General features: G+C 46.0%; 1 protein-coding gene across 1 annotated transcript; it reads right to left on the reverse strand.

Moving 5' to 3' along the window:
• Positions 1-10,797: 10,797 nt before the first annotated feature.
• LOC123042116 (U1 small nuclear ribonucleoprotein 70 kDa) lies at positions 10,798-16,489 on the reverse strand. Its single transcript, XM_044464642.1, has 11 exons — positions 16,312-16,489; positions 16,103-16,217; positions 15,876-15,955; positions 15,087-15,162; positions 14,941-15,005; positions 14,787-14,849; positions 12,545-12,626; positions 12,297-12,459; positions 11,890-11,955; positions 11,165-11,806; positions 10,798-11,081 (listed from the first exon to the last, which is right to left on the reverse strand). The coding sequence occupies exons 1-10, from the start codon at positions 16,411-16,413 to the stop codon at positions 11,173-11,175; spliced, it is 1,446 nt and encodes a 481-aa protein (XP_044320577.1). The 5' UTR covers positions 16,414-16,489; the 3' UTR covers positions 10,798-11,081; positions 11,165-11,172.
• Between the last annotated feature and the right edge of the window lie 4,955 nt (positions 16,490-21,444).

The following is a 21,444-nucleotide window of genomic DNA, read 5'->3' on the forward strand; positions in this document are numbered from 1 at the left end:
CAAAGAGCTCATCGTAAAAGGTTACGTTGATGCAAGCTTTGACACTGATCCGGATGATTCTAAATCACAAACCGGATACGTGTTTACATTAAACGGTGGAGCTGTCAGTTGGTGCAGTTCTAAACAAAGCGTTGTAGCGGGATCTACATGTGAAGCAGAGTACATAGCTGCTTCGGAAGCAGCAAACGAAGGAGTCTGGATGAAGGAGTTCATATCCGATCTAGGTGTCATACCTAGTGCATCGGGTCCAATGAAAATCTTTTGTGACAATACTGGTGCAATTGCCTTGGCAAAGGAATCCAGATTTCACAAGAGAACCAAACACATCAAGAGACGCTTCAATTCTATTCGGGATTTAGTCCAAGTGGGAGACATAGAAATTTGCAAGATACATACGGATCTGAATGTTGCAGACCCGCTGACTAAGCCTCTTCCACGAGCAAAACATGGTCAGCACCAAGGCTCCATGGGTGTTAGAATCATTACTGTGTAATCTAGATTATTGACTCTAGTGCAAGTGGGAGACTGAAGGAAATATGCCCTAGAGGCAATAATAAATTTATTATTTATTTCCTTATATCATGATAAATGTTTATTGTTCATGCTAGAATTGTATTAACCGGAAACATAATACATGTGTGAATACATAGACAAAAACAGAGAGTCACTAGTATGCCTCTACTTGACTAGCTCGTTAATCAAAGATGGTTATGTTTCCTAACCATAGACATGAGTTGTCATTTGATTAATGGGATCACATCATTAGGAGAATGATGTGATTGACTTGACCCCATTCCGTTAGCTTAGCACTTGATTGTTTAGTTTGTTGCTATTGCTTTCTTCATAACTTATACATGTTCCTATGACTATGAGATTATGCAACTCCCGTTTACCGGAGGAACACTTTGTGTGCTACCAAACGTCAGAACGTAACTGGGTGATTATAAAGGTGCTCTACAGGTGTCTTCAAAGGTACTTGTTAGGTTGGCGTATTTCGAGATTACGATTTGTCACTCCGATTGTCGGAGAGGTATCTCTGGGCCCTCTCGGTAATGCACATCACTCAAGCCTTGCAAGCATTGCAACTAATAAGTTAGTTGCAGGATGATGTAGTACGAAACGAGTAAAGAGACTTGCCGGTAACGAGATTGAACTAGGTATTGAGATACCGACGATCGAATCTCGGGCAAGTAACATACCGATGACAAAGGGAACAACGTATGTTGTTATGCGGTCTGACCGATAAAGATCTTCGTAGAATATGTAGGAGCCAATATGAGCATCTAGGTTCCGCTATTGGTTATTGACCGGAGACGTGTCTCAGTCATGTCTACATAGTTCTCGAACCCGTAGGGTCCGCACGCTTAAAGTTCGGTGACGATCGTAATTAGGGGTTTTGTGTTTTGATGTACCGAAGGTTGTTCGGAGTCCCAGATGTGATCACGGACATGACGAGGAGTCTCTAAATGGTCGAGACATAAAGATTGATATATTGGAAGCCTATATTTGGATATCGGAAACATTCTGGGTGAAATCGGGATTTTACCGGAGTACCGGGGGGTTACCGGACCCCCCCCCCGGGGGGGGGGGGTTATTGGGCCTACATGGGCCATAAGGGAGAAGAGGAGGGCCGGCCAGGGCAGGCCGCGTGCCCCCCCCCCCTAGTCCGAATAGGACAAGGAAGGGGGGGCGGTGCCCCCCTTTCCTCTTTCTCCCTTCCTCCTTCCGTTTCCAACAAGGCAAGAGGGGGGAGCCCTACTCCTGGTTGGAGTAGGACTCCTCCAGGCGCACCCATAGGGCCGGCCGCACCTCCCCCTCTCCCTCCTTTATATACTGAGGCAAGGGGGCACCCCATGACACACAAGTTGATCCTCGTGGTCGTTCCTTAGCCGTGTGCGGTGCCCCCTTCCACCATATTCCACCTCGGTCATATCGTAGCGGTGCTTAGGCAAAGCCCTACGTCGGTAGAACATCATCACCAGCATCACGCTGTCATGCTGACAAAACTCTCCCTCAATGTTTTGCTGGATCGGAACTCAAGGGACGTCACCGAGTTGAACGTGTGCAGAACTCGGAGGTGCCGTGCGTTCGGTACTTGGATCAGTCAGATTGGGAAGACGTACGACTACTTCCTCTATGTTGTGTCAACACTTCCGTTGCCGGTCTACGAGGGTACGTAGACAACACTCTCCCCTCTTGTTGCTATGCATCACCATGATCTTGCGTGTGCGTAGGAATTTTTTTTGAAATTACTACGTTCCCCAACAGGAATCGCCATGGGAACGGAGGAGGCGCGAGCGAGGATACAAGGGCGGTGCTCTTGCTCGGGGCCCTGGGCGCGTGAGGCCAGCTTCGAGGAGGAGGCGCGATGCAGAGGAAGAAGGAAGCGGGACGCGGGCTTGCGCGGTGGGTGCGGCGAGGGGATCGGGCGTCGAGGGGACCTCCTCTCCCTGTCCCGATGCGCGCGTGGGTGTGTGAGTGGCGGCGGTGTGGGGGACGAGTGGAGAGATCGAGAGGAGGGGAACGAGCAGAGTGCGGGGTTGCGGGCTAGGGTTAGGCAGGGGAGGTTCGACTGGGCCTGCGGGAGGCCTTGGCCAAATGGGCCAGCACGGCGGAGGCTGGTTGGCCGGCCTGGGCCTTAGGGAGGAGTGGGGAAGCAGGCCGGTCTGGCACTGAGGCCCCAAGTGGCCAACTGGACCTCTCTCTCCCCCTCATAAGAAAGAAAAAAACAGAGAAAAGAAAGAAAAGAAAGAGAGGTTAGGGGAAGAAGTTGGACACGCGAATAATTTTCCCGGACTCGCGAAAATGTGCTTGTTCCAAGAAAATAGGAATGACCATGATTGCAAGATTTAAATTCAAATGCATTTGAATTTAATTCAACTCGTTTGAAAGGAGTAGGAATCCGAAGTTTCCAAAAATGTTGAACATTTAGGAAGAGCCTCGATAAAAGAGATGCAGAATTGTGGACAAGATTTGAAGGTCAAACTCGAAGTGGAAATAGGCATGAGGATTATTTTTGCACGTGTGTTATGGTGAATATCAAATTAAAGAAATATTTAATATAGCTCCCTACTATCGGGAGGATGGGTTATAAAGAGAAACCGCCATGTGAGTTCCCTCGATTTAAATGGATCAAAGATCCATGCCGTTTATTTAGTTGAGTTAAGAAAAAGAAATGACATGATGGCATGATGACATGATGCAATGCACATGATGCAAAGAACCAAACAAATCACACGACGAAACCCGGAAACCCTGGAAGGCATCTGAAGCTCCGGTCTTGGGGCGTCACACATATGGCTCCTGCCAGTTGCCAATAATTGTGTTACAAAACATGATCATCTCATACAATAAAATTTAGCATCATGTTTTGACCATATCACATCACAACATGCCCTGCAAAAACAAGTTAGACGTCCTCTACTTTGTTGTTGCAAGTTTTACGTGGCTGCTATGGGCTGAGCAAGAACCGTTCTTACCTACGCATCAAAAACCACAACGTGGTATAGTGATTGCTTTTTGATCTTTGGAAAGAACCATGTTCATTGAATCTGATTCAACCAAAGTTGGAGAAACTGACACCCACCAGCCACCTGGGTGCGAAGCACGTCGGTGGAACCAGTCTCGCGTAAGCGTACGCGTAATATCGGTCTGGGCCGCTTCATCCAACAATACCGCCGAATCAAGAATCAACTAGTGACGGCAAGCAATATGTATATACCCATGCCCACAACTCCTTTGTGTTCTACTCGTGCATATAACATCTACGCATAGACCTGGCTCGGATGCCACTGTTGGGGAACGCAGTAATTTCAAAAAAAATCCTACGCACACGCAAGATCTATCATGGTGATGCATAGCAACGAGAGGGGAAGAGTGTTGTCCGCGTACCCTCGTAGACCGTAAGCGGAAGCGTTATGACAATGCGGTTGATGTAGTCGTACGTCTTCACGATCCGACCGATCCTAGTACCGAAAGTACGGCACCTCCGCAATCTGCACACGTTCGGCTCAGTGACGTCCCACGAACTCTCGATCCAGCTGAGTGTCGAGGGAGAGCTTCGTCAGCACGACAGCGTGATGATGGTGATGATGAAGCTACCAACACAGGGCTTCGCCTAAGCACTATGATGATATGACCGAGGTGGATTATGGTGGAGGGGGGCACCGCACACGGCTAAGGGATCAATGATCAACTTGTGTGTTCTATGGTGCCCCCTTGCCCCCGTATATAAAGGAGCAAGAGGGGAGGCCGGCCGGCCCTTGGGGCGCGCCAAGGAGGGGAGGAGTCCTCCTCCTAGTAGGAGTAGGACTCCCCCTTTCCTAGTCCAACTAGGAGGAGGAAGGGGGAAGGAAGGAGAGGGAAAGAGGGGGCGCCGCCCCTCCTCCTTGTCCAATTTGGACTCCTCAAGGGGGGGGGGCACGTCCATCCCTAAGGCCCCCTCCTCTCTCTCACAAGGCCCATGTTGGCCGATTAGATCCCCCAGGGGTTTCGATAACCTCCCGACACTCCGATAATTATGCGGTGACCCCCGGAACTCATCCGTTGTTTGAATATAGTCATCCAATATATTAATATTTATGTCTCGACCATTTTGAGATTCCTCGTCGTGTCCATGATCACATCTGGGACTCCGAACTATCTTCGGTACATCAAAACACATAAACTCATAATACCGATCGTCACCGAACGTTAAGTGTGCGGACCCTACGGGTTCGAGAACTATGTAGACATGACCGAGACACGTCTCCGGTCAATAACCAATAGCGGAACCTGGATGTGCATATTGGCTCCCACATATTCTACAAAGATCTTTATCGGTCAAACCGCATACCGATATACGTTGTTCCCTTTGTCATCGGTATGTTACTTGCCCGAGATTCGATCGTCGGTATCTCAATACCTAGTTCAATCTCGTTACCGGCAAGTCTCCTTAGTCATTCTGTAATGCATTATCCCGTAACTAACTCATTAGTCACATTGCTTGCAAGGCTTATAGTGGTGTGCATTACCGAGAGGGCCCAGAGATACCCTCTCTGATACTCAGAGTGACAAATCCTAATCTCGATCTATGCCAACTCAACAAACACCAACGGAGACACCTGTAGAGCATCTTTATAGTCACCTGGTTACGTTGTGATGTTTGATAGCACACTAAGTGTTCCTCCGGTATTCGGGAGTTGCATGATCTCATAGTCATAGGAACATGTATAAGTTATGGAGAAAGCAATAGCAACAAACTAAACGATCATCGTGCTAAGCTAACGGATGGGTCAAGTCAATCACATCATTCTCTAATGATGTGATCTTGTTAATCAAATGACAACTCATGTCTATGGTTAGGAAACATAACCATCATTGATTCGACGAGCTAGTCAAGTAGAGGCATACTAGTGACATTCTGTTTGTCTATGTATTCACACATGTACTAAGTTTCCGGTTAATACAATTCTAGCATGAATAATAAACATTTATCATGATATAAGGAAATATAAATAACAACTTTATTATTGCCTCTAGGGCATATTTCCTTCAAGTGGGGGACTGAAGGAAATATGCCCTAGAGGCAATAATAAAGTTGTTATTTATATTTCCTTATATCATGATAAATGTTTATTATTCATGCTAGAAATATGCCCTAGAGGCAATAATAAATTTGTTATTTATATTTCCTTATATCATGATAAATGTTTATTATTCATGCTAGAATTGTATTAACCGGAAACTTAGTACATGAGTGAATACATAGACAAACAGAGTGTCCCTATTATGCTCTACTTGACTAGCTCGTTAATCAAAGATGGTTAAGTTTCCTAGCCATAGGCATGTGTTGTCATTTGATGAATGGGATCACATCATTCGAGAATGATGTGATGGACAAGACCCATCTGTTAGCTTACCATAATTATCGTTTAGTTTTTCTACTATTGCTTTCTTCATGACTTATACATGTTCCTCGGACTATGAGATTATGCAACTCCCGAATACCGGAGGAACACCTTGTGTGCTATCAAACGTCACAATGTGACTGGGTGATTATAAAGATGCTCTACAGGTTTCTCTGATGGTGTTTGTTGAGTTGGCATAGATCAAGATTAGGATTTGTCACTCCGTGTATCGAAGAGGTATCTCTGGGCCCTCTCGGTAATGCACATCACTATGAGCCTTGCAAGCAATGTATCTAATGAGTTAGCCATGGGATGATGCATTACGGAACAAGTAAAGAGACTTGCCGGTGACGAGATTGAACTAGGTATGATGATACCGACGATCGAATCTCGGGCAAGTAACATACCGATGACAAAGGGAATAACGTATGTTATTATGCGATTTGATCGATAAAGATCTTCGTAGAATATGTAGGAGCCAATATGAGCATCCAGGTTCCGCTGTTGGTTATTGATCGGAGATATGTCTCGGTCATGTCTACATAGTTCTCGAACCCGTAGGGTCCGCACGCTTAACGTTCGATGACGATTTGTATTATGAGTTTCATGTTTTGATGAACCGAAGTTTGTTCGGGTTCCTGGATGAGATCATGGACATGACGAGGAGTCTTGAAATGGTCGAGACATAAAGATTGATATATTGGGAGGTTATGTTTGGACACCGGAATGGTTTCGGATAGGTTCGGGCATTTTCCGGAGTACCCGGGGGTTACCGGAATCCCCCGGGGGATTAATGGGCCACAATGGGCCTTAGTGGAGAAGAGAGAGGGCCGGCCAGAGGTGCCCCCCCTTGCCCAGTCCGAATTGGACAAGGGGAGGGGGCGGCGCCCCTCTCCTTCCTTCTCTTCTCTCGTCTTTCCCTTCTTCTCCTACTTGGACTAGGAAAAGGGGGGGACGAATCCTACTTGGACTAGGAGTCCAAGTAGGACTCGCCCCAAGGAGCGCCCCCTCCTAGGGCCGGCCTCATGTTCTCCCCCCTTTATATACGTGGGGAGGGGGCACCCCAAAGACACATAAGTTGATCTTTTAGCCGTGTGCAGTGCCCCCCTCTACAGTTACACACCTTGGTCATATCGTTGTAGTGCTTAGGTGAAGCCCTGCGTCGGTAACTTCATCATCACCATCACCATGCCGTCGTGCTAACGGAACTCTCCCTTGGCCTCAACTGGATCAAGAGAGGGGGCGTCATCGAGCTGAACGTGTGCTGATCGCGGAGGTGTCGTGCGTTCGGTACTTGGATCGGTTGGATCGCGAAGACATTCGACTGCATCAACCGCGTTACTAAACGCTTCCGCTTTCGGTCTACGAGGGTACGTAGACACACTCTCCCCTCTCGTTGCTATGCATCTCCTAGATAGATCTTGTGTGATCGTAGGTAAAATTTTGAAATAGTCCATATTCGATTTCACGCCAAACCGGGGATGCTTCCGAGGTGAAAACCATATCAATTAGCTCACTGTGCGGGTAGTGCTTGGATTTTAGGACACGTGCACATAAACTCCCCGGCATGTGTAGCAATCTCCAGGTCTGTCTAGCGAGCAAGGCCTGATTGAAGAGGCTCATATCTCTGAATCCTATGTCGCCTCCTCTCTTCGGTTTGACCATTCGATCCCACGACATCCAATGTACTTTCTTGTGTCCATTCTCCTCTCCCCACCAAAATTCACTGATCAATTTCTCGTACTTATCACAAAAGCCCTGTGACATCTTAAATACCCCCATGTAGTAAGTGAGGAGGCCTTGTAGTACTGACTTAACTAGTGTCTCTTTGGCCACAAATGACATGAATCTCCCCGACCAATCTGTGCACCTCTTGACAAATCTCTCCATGATTGGTTGGAAGGAAGAGTCTTTCATGCGTCCTTTCAGGGTTGGGAGACCTAGATACTGACTCTCAAATAGGCAGTGGAAATCTGAAGGGTCTCCTTGATTCCATGTTGTGTTGCCTCCGGATAGACTTCATTGAATAGGATTGGGCATTTGTTGTTACTAAATAGTTGGCTCGAGCCCTTCTGAAACTTGTGGAGAACCTGCATGATGCACTCTGCCTCTTCTTTACACGCTTTCAAGAAGAGCAAGCTATCATCGGCAAATAACAAGTTCGAAATCCCTGGACTCCCTCTGGCAATTTTCAGGGGCGTAATTTTAGCCCGTCGGATTTCTTTGTCTAGCAAACATGATAAACCTTCGGCCACGAACAGGAAAAGGTAGGGGCTCAGGGGGTCGCCCTGCCGGAGCCCCCTCTCGGGTGAGAATGGATTTAGAAGCTCGCCATTGTACTTGACAAAATATCTCACAGATTTTACACATCTCATCACCCATCCAATCCATTTTTTATCAAAACCCAACTTCAGCAAGGCTGCTTCCAAGAAGCCCCAGTCCGCCCTGTCATATACTTTTGCCAAGTCCAACTTGAAGACGCAGTGTGTGTTAGCTGGATGTTTGCTATGTTGAATATTGTAGAAGCACTCAAAGGCAATTGTGGCATTATCCATGATCAAACGACCGGGAATGAAAGCACTTTGATCTCTGAGATGAGCTCATCCAAGTGGGGTGTTAGCCGGTTCACCATACATTTCGAGATTACTTTGTAGAACACATTGCACAGACTTATGGGTCGGTAGTCCTTCAACTGGACAATAATCATTATATGTTGCACCTTTTCTCCTTATTCTTTTTCTCATTGGATTTAAAGAAGTTTTAGCAACATATCTAATCTATTTTCCTTATATTTTTCCCACATGGTTTTTGGGGGAGACTATCAAGCGGAAGATTTCTCAAGATGGAAGATCTATGTACAAGAAGTTTTCAATGATAAAACATTCAAGGAGCGATGTTGTACAAGGGGGAGTGTTAGGAGTTAAAAGTAGATTAATTAGCACATGCTCCCTCGGTAAACTAATATAAGAGTGTTTAGATCACAATTTAGTGATCTAAACACTCTTATATTTCTTTACGGAGGAAGTACTAATTAATGAATAGACATTAGCAAAGGTCGTGTCCAACCCTGAATAGAAATGTCTCTCCTCTCTCTTTATTGTCAGCGGGCACCTGCTCGGGAGGGATGCCTCTAAACAAGCACCTGTTCGAAGGGATGCCTCCGAATAGGCATCTTCTTTTCACCTCTTTCAGATGTATATATACTTGAGAATCAATAGAAATCAGTACTGATCATCCATTACTTTCATTCAATCTCGTTTTACTCGAACAACCATGGCGGCGATCCAGCGGCTCCTACCGTCCAATGTGCATGAGAACGCAAAGAATCGTGAGTAGTTCTTACTTGCTTCATCCATTCTTCGTGTGCATGTGCCCAAGTGAGTCTCGGTCCTGATTGAATTCAGGTACTGATACATGCATGATCTATCTGGCGCCTCTCTTCTTGTGAGCTGCATCTCGCCGCCCCTGGCTGGCCGCAGCGAGCGCGCGTGCGCCGTCGTCGCAGCTGTTGTCTAATGCCTCGGCGCCATGAATCCCAGACACCCATAGTGACGAACAAGCAGATGGGAACGAAGATCCTTCGATGGTTCTCTTTGTGCGCCCGACAAACAAGCAGATGGGAACGAAGATCCTTCGATGGTTCTCTTTGTGCGCCTCATCATCCATAACCGCCCTGAATGGCCTTCTTCTCTCTATCCGAATGGCCTTCTATCTATAGGTAGAGTCTATCCGTTGATAACGTGTTGTAAGTAATCGAGAGGGAACGAGAGACAAACAAACAGAATGAACTTGTGTAGTCTTTATTGACCATCTTTCACAAATTATATACAAGGTTGAAGAGGCGCCTCCGAAGGAACTGACGCGACGGTTGCTAGAGTTGCAACCGCACGTGAGGGAAATCAGGGATTTCCTGATTAACCGCATGGGTTAATTATCCTTAACAAAAAGGGCAAAGGTTATTTCCTCCCAGAAAAGAGAGAGACGTGTATCAGATACAGGCCGAATACAAGCGTGACTACCGGAAATGCAATTTGCTCCCAGGAGCACGTGTTCCTCCTGCGAATCAACTTGTGGTTGAGTTGGTTAGGTGGACAGTGGTATCCCTAACCCATCAAGGTTCAAATCCTGGTGCTCGCATTATTCTTGGATTTATTTCAGGATTTCCGGCGATACGCTTTCAGTGGGAGGAGACGTTCCCGTCGATGACGAGGCGCCTACGGTGACTTCATAAATCTCAAAATAATATGCCGGCTCAGTCTCTCGGAGGTGCTCATAGGGATAGGGTGTGCGTGTGTGCGTTCATAGGGGTGAGTGTATGCGCATGTATATGAGCGCTTGTGTCTGTACTGATGTTCAAAAAAAAAGCACGTGTACCTCTTGTGGAAAATGATTTTGAAATGTCAAAAAAAACAACAATTTTTTTTGTGTTCTTTGACAAATCCAAATGCTACCTGGAAATTTTTAGGCAAAAAGGTTGCATTTTGGCCTATGCAAGAAAATAAAATTGAACATTGACTGTTACCCAAATTGTCACACCCAAATTTATTTTTTCACCAACAAAATACTGATTCTTCGTTTCGCACGAAAATTGTCAAGCATGCTTGCAACACCAACACAAACATCTACAAAAATTTATGTTTTTTCTTTAAAAATTGCTATGCACCAGGGAGCAAAAACACCTCCCATGTTCTTTTTTTTCGGGATGAAATACAAACGTGATTACACAAACCTTTACAGTGGTATTTACGAGGGAAAATGACAATCCAAGCAGGGGCGCGGGATCATGGCAGCAGGTTAGAGGATGCCCGGTATAAGAGATGGCAGGTTAGAGGATGCCCGGTATAAGAGATGGCGTCCTCGCCAACAATTGATTAATTTGAAGTAAAAATTACAGGAGACTCAAGATACCTTAACTTAGCCAAAAGTGCTCAAACAAAAATCCATATAACAGAACAAAAAAGATAGCTGTTGATAGGGCGGAATAGGAAATGTGTGTGGGGGTGTGGGTGGGGGGTAACCAAAATAGTTAATACAGTCTGTCATACAAAGCAAAAACTAAAGAGTAGGGAGCGATCGCTACCACATTTGCACTGATGACAACTAGAATAAAACAAAATATCACATATCCGAGCCAGCAAGTTGACATGCTTTGTGCCTCCCTTCGGAAAAGCACACCCACGAAAACTAAAGCATCTGAAATGACAGGAAGATTGAACAGGGGAATATTATCATCTCCATTGGAAGAAAAGAAAAAGGTTTGGGTTTACAAAACTTACTGCAGTGATCAAGCTTCAGTCTTTTGCTCTTCTGCTGCTTGGTGATACTGGTAGTCACCTTCCTCGTATGCCTCACCTTCTTCAGGGCCTTCAGGTTCTGTGTTGGGTTGTGCCTGATAGTATTCATGCTCATGTCCCTTTGAGCTTTCAGTTTCATGCCCATGCCCGCCTTGAACTTGATAGCGATACGACCCGTAACTATTGTGTTGCTCATACTGGTTAGAGCCATAATGCTTCCCATAATCAGCCATGCTCCTGTCATGCTTTGGTTCACCATTGTATTCAGAATCCCTATCCTTCAAGTGAGCGCGATCACGTTCGTAACTTGCAGGCTCATGATCTCTTTCGCGATCCCTGCCTCTCTCACGGTGACGATCATGAGAGAGGCCACGATCCTTCTCCCTATCATGATCCCTACCACGGTCCCTATCCCTATCTCTGTCCCGACGATCACGGTCACGGTCACGCCCATGGTCTTTTTCCCGGTCCCTTCCTCGGTCCCTGTCCCGAGTCCTGTCCCGATCTCTATGGTGGTGCCTCTCTTCCCTTGAATCACGCTCACGTATTCTGTCATGAGAACGCTCACGGGGATTTTCATCGCGGTCTCTTTCCCGTACCTTATCACGAGACTTCTCCCGATCTCTGTACCAATAGTGAAGTAAGAAATAAGCATTTACACAAAGCACTATGCTAAAGCAGAAGAAAGTTTATTTGCCGAAGCTCACCTATCTACACGGGAATCACCCCTCTTAGGTTCTTCTGATCTGGGACGCCCAACACTCGATGGCTCCCTGGTAACCAGAAACAAGCAGCATAAAACAACTAGATGCTCTAACATAAGAGGACAACATTGATAACGCCCAAAACATAACTTCACTGCACTAACAGAACATGCGACTACCAAGTTAATATAATAGCAATATCAAATTGCAATGTACCAAAATATATTAAATTCACTTCTGATCAATACTGTAGATAAGAAAACAGAGACAAAAGGACAAGAAAAATAAGAAAGAAACATATGACAAAATAGCTTTGGTGTCGATTAATTCCCAGTCTCACTTGTCACCTCATTCTAAGAATAAATAGAAGCACTAGCTTCCTCTAAGGCATGTCTTAAATAAGAGAATACCTGGCAGGCGGCTTCTGGTCAGCACTTGCACCACAAATTCTGCTTGATCCAAGTCCACCGCCTAATCTCCTGGGACGCCAATTAGGGACAGTTCTACCACGTTCCACATCAACTATTACCCTCTTATTGTCCACTTTTCTCCCATCAGCTTGCTTGTAAGCATCTGGGACATACCAAATTAACATAGAAAATTTAAGACATGCAGAAGGAGTGTCCAACCAGCATACATCTACTGACCCGAAACTTACTTTTCATATCCCGAGTATGCATATACTCTATGAATGCATATCCTCTAGGTTTATTTGTATCCTTGTCAGTTACGAGCCGTACCTGGAAAGCTCAAAGATAGTAATTAAGGACTACTAAGAAAGAGAGTTGCACCAGACTTCATGATAAAGTGATAGTATTTGTTGTCGCTACAATAGTTTGTTAATTTTGCATGTTCTATGTTGCACGACAGACAGGCATAAAGCCTAAAACAGCCGTGCTAACCTTGCATATGTAGAGCTTCCATTATGAGGAGTGAAATCCAGCACAGATCAACAGTTGGAGGAAAAGCAGTCTGACTGATTGGCGTATGTCGGAAAATACGATGATATCCCCTTACCAGGGAACTGGCTAACTATATATATATACAACTGTAGACTTAAATAGTAAATACTATACCAAGTTGCCCTCTCAGTTGTGTGTATTTTGTTCAGCCGTGGCCAAGAAAAGAAAATAGCAGCAACAGATACAGAATTGGTGCTTAATCTTCGGGGCCAAGAAAAGAAAAATAGCAGAAAACAATTACATAATTGGTGCGATTAATAGCAAGCAAGCGATGTTAGTATTAATGAATCTCAGATTAAACTGGCTTACGGAAGATTCAGTAGAAATGACTAATTAATTTACTAGGAAGCAGAAAATTCTGTCTGAAATCTATGTTACTTTATCTGCTTAGCATTAAGTGTGTCGATTTCATAGGTACCTCTAATGCCCCACATGTTTAAAGATGGATAGCAAGGACAGGTTGTATAAAGACCTACAAACAGTCATGTATATACAACAGTGTGTCTTGTGCACCTAGGATTGTGGTGTACCTGGTGCACCTGAGCCTACAAATGACCTCTAAAAGCATTAAAAAGTTCCAACCTTTTATTAACAACATAGACATCACGTGCACATCATGTGGAGTACAAAATTTCAAATAATTGATCTTAGAACAAGAAAAATAAATCCAACTTTGAATATTACCAGATTCAAATATTGAGTAGAAGTACCCAACTTGGCACTATTCACAGCATGACTTCTTTATATCTCAGGCCATGTGTCAAATTCGGATTTAGAAATTTCATGATATGCCATTATGTCTATCATAAATTTCCTTCAGCTTTTGTATGACTTTTAGATGAATACATGTTAAGTCACACGATTAAAATTTTGCCTACAGAATCTAATTAATATTTTATTTGTTTAGCACACAACATCAGCTACTGAAGGGTGGTCACAAAATGTATGCATCCACATGCAAAACACAACAAATACAGTACCAGCCTTGGCTTCTATACTCCCTCCATTTCACAATGCATTGCACATTAGTTTTGTCTTAAACCAAACTTTGTAAAATTTGGCCAAGTTAGTAGAAAAAAAATATCAACATCTACAATCCAAATAATCTCTCCCACTTGAAAAATACAAAAGGTTCCGTCTTACGTTACTTCTTCCGTGCTGTTTTCGGTTTTCCTGATTTTTTCTCTCGACCGGTTTTGCTTAAGAACTGCCTTAACTGCACCACCTCTTATCGACTTAACAAATAAAAGCATGTTTTGTTTGGTACGCAAAATAGTACTGATTGAATTGGCAGCTAAAATCCATTTTTGGTATGTAATTACATTAACAATAAAATGGCAGATAAATGACGGTGATTGCATACAAAATATTGTCCACCCCACCCCCCCAAATGCAACGCACGGGCAATTATCTAGTCTAGTAAATATGAAAATATATTTCATGATGGATCTAATGACATTTATATTGTGTTGTGATTGTCGGTACTTTTTGCTACCAAAATTGGGTCAGACTTTGTACAAAACTAATACGCAAAGTAGTTTGAAATAGAGGGAGTACTATTTTTGCAAAAAATGAAATAAAAGAAGAGGCGCTTCATTATTTTCCACCAGGAAAAAAAATAAAGAACACCTCAAAGGCTCCAAGTAATTTTCCGAGAACAACGACGAGAGCAAACAGAAGTAAGTTCATAGGCAATCCTTGGGAGGTGTGGGAAGCTTCTAGCTCTGTGTGGTAGCTAAAATAGGCCAAAAGTATAACGCCGTGTGTCCAAAAGTCACCTTGGCACACAAAAACTACAATGAAGATATATGGTGACAGCGGACCCACTGTTTCCTTGAGATTTCACCCCATGACGGCTTGCTGATCACAATAACTGAACAACACACACTTCAAAGAGGAATAACTCCACCTGTACTGGGATTTACCACATGCACCTACCCTTTTAATAGGCCCATAGGCTTCAAACTCCCGCTTAACCCTGCTCTCAGATGTCTCATAATTCTGCGGAGGTTGAAGAAGTCAGTGAGCACTAAGTTACAGACAGAATATAATGCCCAGCAGTTTTAAAAGGAATGACCAAGCAAATACTTACAAGTCTTGCAACGAAGAGTGTTTTGTATGGATCTGAAGTGGTATTGGGGTCACTTTGTGGGTCATCTATGTTTGAGAAAAATGAGAAATGATGTTACAACATGAATCATCTGAAACAAGGAGTAACATTGCTCAAAAGGAACTCACAGTTCTGAAGCTCTTTGGCGACCTTATCTGCCCCTTGCTCAAGCTTAAGTTTCCTGATTCTATCCTTCTTTTCGGCCTATATGCACACAAAAAAAACAAATTTGGGAACGAATGGCAAACTGCATGAAAATAGACAGAAAATACACTTGACGCACTTTTAACAAGATCAACGAGATATTCAATTGAGGTAGTGCTACACCGCTTTCTCAACACTGGAAACAGTTCAACCAAACTCTTGCTCAGATGCAACATGTCTTAGTAATACCAGGCATAGTTATAAGAACCAGAAACTACTTTTTTGAGTTGTTCCACTGGAACATGTTGAAAGTGTGCAAACTTTTCGAGCGCATAAAGTTATAAATTTCACATATGTAATAATACAGCACCCTCATTATTCATTGTCAGCAACAACTGCAATGGTCCACTAAGTGCTCAAGTGCACTGTTAACAGAACGAATTGCGCAATCTGAGGGAACACCTTTTTTTTCATATCGCAAAAGTGTTAGGTTTAAGTTTAATGTGTAGAGACAGGCAAAATTTATCCTCTGTTCTTTTCTCTCGCCACACAATTTCAGTTCCACTTAAACACTCACTAAAATCCCGGTTAACAATTATTTGAGCCAGCAAACGTCCTGCCAACCTAAGTAGAGTACCTAGCAGTGCATCATTGGCGTCTACTGTAGTATGCTACTGTATGACTATGATCAATTGGCCAAACATTGGAATAAGTATCGCTTGCAATACACAAACATTAGCAAAAGGCAATTCCGAGGACCAAAGAAGCCATACCTTAGTCTCACACGTTGGGACAGGCGGCGCATACTCTGGGTCGCCAGGCTCGGCAAACCGCGACACAAACTGCGCCATCCCTTCAACCAATCAACAACAGCAACAACAACCATCGACATTCAGGAAGACAGGAACTCAATCAGTCACAGATAAATTAAGCCACTGATCTCGGCAGCCAGCAGTACCCATAGATGTGCGGGATAGGAGAGCAGTAATCGATCGCTTACCCGTGTAGGCCGGCAACTTGCGCTTCTGGACGGGCGGCTTGTGCTCGAGCATAGGCCGCGCCTCGAACAGCTTGAGCAGGTTCGGCGTGAGGCCCGTCGGGTGGCCCTGCCCCATCTGTTCCACAGAAACCAACCAGATCTCAGATCGAAATCAAGCAAACGGAGACGGAGAGGAGAGATAGGGTTGGCTAGGGTTTAGGGCGGGTTACGAGCTTGAGCTGCTGGACGTTGGCGCGGGGCACTCCCTTTGGGCGGCCCTGCGAGCCGCCGTCCGGGTTGCCCCGCGTCATCGCGCTGCCGTAGTCGCCCATCGCCGCGGCTTCCTGCGGCGGCCGCGAGGGGTTTGCGGGTTTGGGGAGAGCGAGGGAGAGGGGGAGAGGGGTAAGTCGAAGTGAAGGGCGTTGCCACAGTCGTCACAACCGACTATACCTGGCCAAACGGGCCGGCCCGGCACGGCACGGCCCGGCCCGCCGTAAACGTGCCTGGCACGGCACGGCCCGTCTCGGCACGAATAATAACCGGGCCGTGCCGTGCCGGCCCACGGGCGGGAGCTAGCAGCCCAGGCACTGCACGTAGTCTACATGGGCCGGCACGCGGCACGCTCAGGCACGCCGGCCCGTTGGAGGACGCTGGGCCGTCTGGCGCGACTTTTTTCTTTTTCTTCGCAATACCTCTGAAAACTGCAAAAAAAAGGCCAAAAAAATTAAAAAATTGCGAAATCTGGTAGACTATTATATGAGATAAATCTAGAGTTTTATTAGCACATATACATCATTAAAACTCCCATCTAAAAGAATAAAAGAATACAAGACATACTCTATAATTACAAAAGGATAAAAAATACAAAGACTACACTATAACACTACTACTACTTAGATTCAAGCACTAATAAAATACGCATGCACTATGAAAATATTAAACATATTAGGGTATTCGGTATTTATATAGGACATATATATTTATATTTTTCAAAAAAACATAAACGGGCCGTGCCGTGCCGGCCCGCGTGCCTAGCCTCCAGGCCCAGGCACGGCCCATGGCGTGCCACGTGCCGGGCCTGGCCCGTTTAGCCCGGGCCGTGCCGTGCCTGGGTCGTGCCGGGCCTGCGTGCTACCGGGCCGGCCCAGTTAGCACGGCCCGTTTGGCCAGCTATACAACCGACCGAGCACGTTTTCTTTCCTAAGCGGTAAAATTGTTTTACGTCCTCTTAAAACGATTTTGCGGCAACGTGAAAGTCCCGAGAGCAAGATACGGTATAATTCCTATTGTCTTTATTTCTAATGTCTCGGTTGGTAGTCTTCAGCGATTAAATTTCGTCCTACTTTTTCTGGTTTATTTTCGTCCTTACTCCCACCTCGCAGGTAGACACGTCGACCCAAAAAAAAAACCCAGTGATCCCTCCACATACCTCCCGTCGCACCAGAGAAAAAGGGCCGAAAAAAAACCTACGAAAAAAACCAGCGATCGCTCACTGCTCCATCCCTCGCCCCCGCCGCTCGAGCGAGAACACTCGCATGCACGAGTCATTCGGCGCCGCCGCCGCTCCATCCCTTCACCGCCGCCCTCCACTTCAGGAGACGCAGCCGATCCCGTTGAGGATCCGCCGCCCTCACACGTCAGAGCCGACGATCCCGATCTCGCATCGAAGGATTTGATTGACTTCTCCTCTCCTCTCTTCCACCTCTCGTCGTCGTCGGATCCCCGCGACGCATGCCCAGATCCGTCCGCAAACCGCCGACGACGAGGCGTATGGCGCCGCCACAGCCGTGCTCGAGCGCCTCCAGGACCCCATAGAGGAGAATCGAGGCGTGGCACCTCCTGGACTCCGTCTGTCGCCGCTTTGTCGACGACGTCCTTGCCGCCGGGCAGGAAGGTACTTGATGCCCACCTGCAAGGTCAGCCCCCCATCCTCCCGGTCCTTCCCAGCAAATAGAACTGGTATAATCATAACCTTTAGGTTCATGGTCTAGGAGCAGGAAAGTACATGTCCATCTTTGTGATATTCTCATATGAATAAGCATAATACTATGTACATAATCTCTCAATTGTGTAGACATCTCAATTGTGTAGACACGTCATCAAGTAACTCTACTTCACCTTTCAGATAATGATCCGCTTTTAAGTGTTTGTTGCCAAAGTGAGCATCAAATTACAGGAATCTCAATCTTTTTTCTATATTTATCGCAAGGCTCTTGCACGGTATATATTTTTGCTTGGTCATTAATGAATTAGTTCCATGCTCTGACAGTAAGAGAATGGAGCTAGGTGGAGGCCCTAGGCCAAGATTATCTGACATCTTGTTGTTGCTGTAGTAGTGTCTTAATTGGATATGTTTACAGTTCTAAAATCAATGTTTCAGTGATGGTAATATATGTCTGTAGATAACATATTTGGCCTAGGGCAGTTCGGTGAACTGGCGAAGGGCTTGCCGGCTTGGTAACATACCAGATGGCACAACCGACCAGCACCAGCACCAATGACATGGACAGCCGAAACTGCCACTCATGGCAACACGCAAGGAAATTATCCAGTGAGTCTCTGATACAACGTATCTATAATTTTTTATTGCTCCATGCTATATTATCTTCTATTTTGGACATTATTGGGCTTTATTATTCACTTTTATATTATTTTTGGGACTAACCTATTAACCGGAGGCCCAGCCCAGATTTTTTTTGCCTATTTTAGGGTTTCGAAGAAAAGGAATATCAAACGGAGTCCAAACGGAATGAAACCTTCGGGAACGTGATTTTTGGAACGAACAAGATCCGGGAGATTTAGACTCTACGTCAAGCAACCAACAGGGAAGCCATGAGGTAGGGGGGCGCGCCTACCCCCCCCCCCCCCAGGCGCGCCCTCCACCCTCGTCGGCCCCCTGTTGCTCCACCGACGTACTCCTTCCTCCTATATATACCCACGTACCCCCAAACGAGCAAATACGGAGCCAAAACCCTAATTCCACCGTCGTAACTTTCTGTATCCACGAGATCTCATCTTGGGGCCTGTTCCGGAGCTCCGCCGGAGGGGGCATCGATCACGGAGGGTTTCTACATCAACACCATAGCCTCTCCGATGAATGTGAGTAGTTTACCTCAGACCTTCGGGTCCATAGTTATTAGCTAGATGGCTTCTTCTCTCTTTTTGGATCTGAAAGTGCAACTATCCCTGGGTGGTTTTGGTAATTCCTAACAACATATAGCTCATTGAGCTAACATTATTCCAAGATTAATATTTCAGGAAAAGCTCAATGAATGACATGGCATGGATGAGGAAAGTGGACCCCTCAAAATACTAAGGACAAAAAGTGTTGGGGAACGTAGTAATTTCAAAAAAATCCTACACACACGCAAGATCATGGTGATGCATAGCAACAAGAAGGGAGAGTGTGATCTACGTACCCTTGTAGATCGACAACGGAAGTGTTTGGTTGATGTAGTCGTACGTCTCCACGGCCCGACCGATCAAGCACCGAAACTACGGCACCTCCGAGTTCTAGCACACGTTCAGCTTGATGACGATCCCCAGACTCCGATCCAGCAAAGTGTCGGGGAAGAGTTCCGTCAGCACGACAGCGTGGTGACGATCTTGATGTACTACCGTCGCAGGGCTTCGCCTAAGCACCGCTACAATATTATCGAGGACTATGGTGGAAGGGGGCACCGCACACGGCTAAGAATATGATCACGTGGATCAACTTGTGTCTAGGGGTGCCCCCTTGCCCCCGTATATAAAGGAGCAAGGGGAGGAGGCCGGTCGGCCCCTATAGGCGTGCCAGGAGGAGTCCTCCTCCTAGTAGGAGTAGGACTCCTACTAGGAGGGGGAAGGAAGTGGGGAGGGAGATGGAAAGGGGGGCGCCGCCCCCCTCTCCTAGTCCAATTCGGACCAGGGGGAGGAGGCGCGCGGCCCACCCTGGTTGTGTCATGGGAACGACTCCGACAGTAAGAGAGCGGTAGGATAACGGAGCATGATCTATCGAGATGCATATGGGTGACACGGTGGTTTTAGCGAGTTCGGGTCTCTCACGATGGAGATAACAACCCTACGTCTCGTGCTCCGGAGAGGCTTTGTTTTATCTTAGTATGTATCCGGAGATTACAATGTGTGTGTGTGAGCGAGGAACGGATCCCCATGCCTGAGCTAAGTCCTGAGACTAATGGTGAAAAGAGAGAGAGGTGGAAAAAAACCCCTAGTCTAGTGGTGGGGGGTGGCTTATATAGAGTGCGCCACCCCCTCACCTCCTATGTTACAAGTGTGGTATGAATGCCATAATGCCAGCCCACTATTAAGCCCTCACTATTAGAATGATGCCGACTGCTTTGCTGCCTGCTGGTCTTCGTATATCCGAGTGAGTCGTACGGTCGAGTGGTGAACTGTCATCCGAGTGATGGTATGTTGCTTGGTCGAGTGGATAGTATGCTGCTTGTCCGAGTGAATAGTATGTCTGTATGAAATTGACCTGGACCCACATGTTGTGTGGACCCCATGCTTCATGATATTTCGACCCTTCGTGGGCCTACCTGTTATGTATATCCCCAACATTAGCCCCCAAATCGATTGCGATTTTGCAGAACGAGTTGGTGTAAGACACAGTTTGGTCCGAGTGATTACAGAAATACTCGGTACATGTCGTCGCGCTTTCAGATAACCAAGGTTTGAACAAAATCTCAATGGATTCCGGCACCATGCTTCCTGACTGATCGAGGTAAGTGTCTGTGAGGAGCAACTTGGTGACATTCGTTCATCTCTCGGAAGAGGTTAACTTGTGATCTGAGTATGGGTGTGTCATTAAATCTGTGCAACCCGATTGACACATGGACTGCTCTCTTAGAGAGATGCCATTCTTATCCCGGAGGAACGTCAATACGAGTCGTTTTTAGATCCACACTTGTGAGTTTCACGCTTTGAGTCCTAGAAGAAGGCTCAAAACAGGTCCACAGAGGAGCGTTAAACTCACCTTATAGAATTTTTTTTGAGTGATTTGGAGCTGGGCCTGCATCAAGTAACTGATTACTCGGAATTTCTTTACGCCTGGAACATGTCTTTTTTTGTTGTTTGGCCGTCACTCGGACCGGGCGGACCGTTCCGAGTGGATACCATTCCAGTGGGGGCACGCTGAGTGCACCCACTAGGTGTAGTCCCCGAGACTGCCGTCGACTGCGGGCAGTCAGAGGGAGTCTTAGAGCCTGTCTTTTTTGTTGTTGTTCCTCACTCAGACTGGTCAGGCCGTACCGAGTGGAGATTACTCCAGTGGGGGCACGCTGAGTGCACCTGCTAGGTATAGTCCCCGAGACCGCCGTTAACTGCGGGCAGTCGGAGGGGGTCTGAGAGAACTAAAAATCTTC

This window comes from Triticum aestivum, chromosome 1A (genome assembly GCF_018294505.1).
Source record: "Triticum aestivum cultivar Chinese Spring chromosome 1A, IWGSC CS RefSeq v2.1, whole genome shotgun sequence".
Classification (NCBI taxonomy): domain Eukaryota; kingdom Viridiplantae; phylum Streptophyta; class Magnoliopsida; order Poales; family Poaceae; genus Triticum; species Triticum aestivum.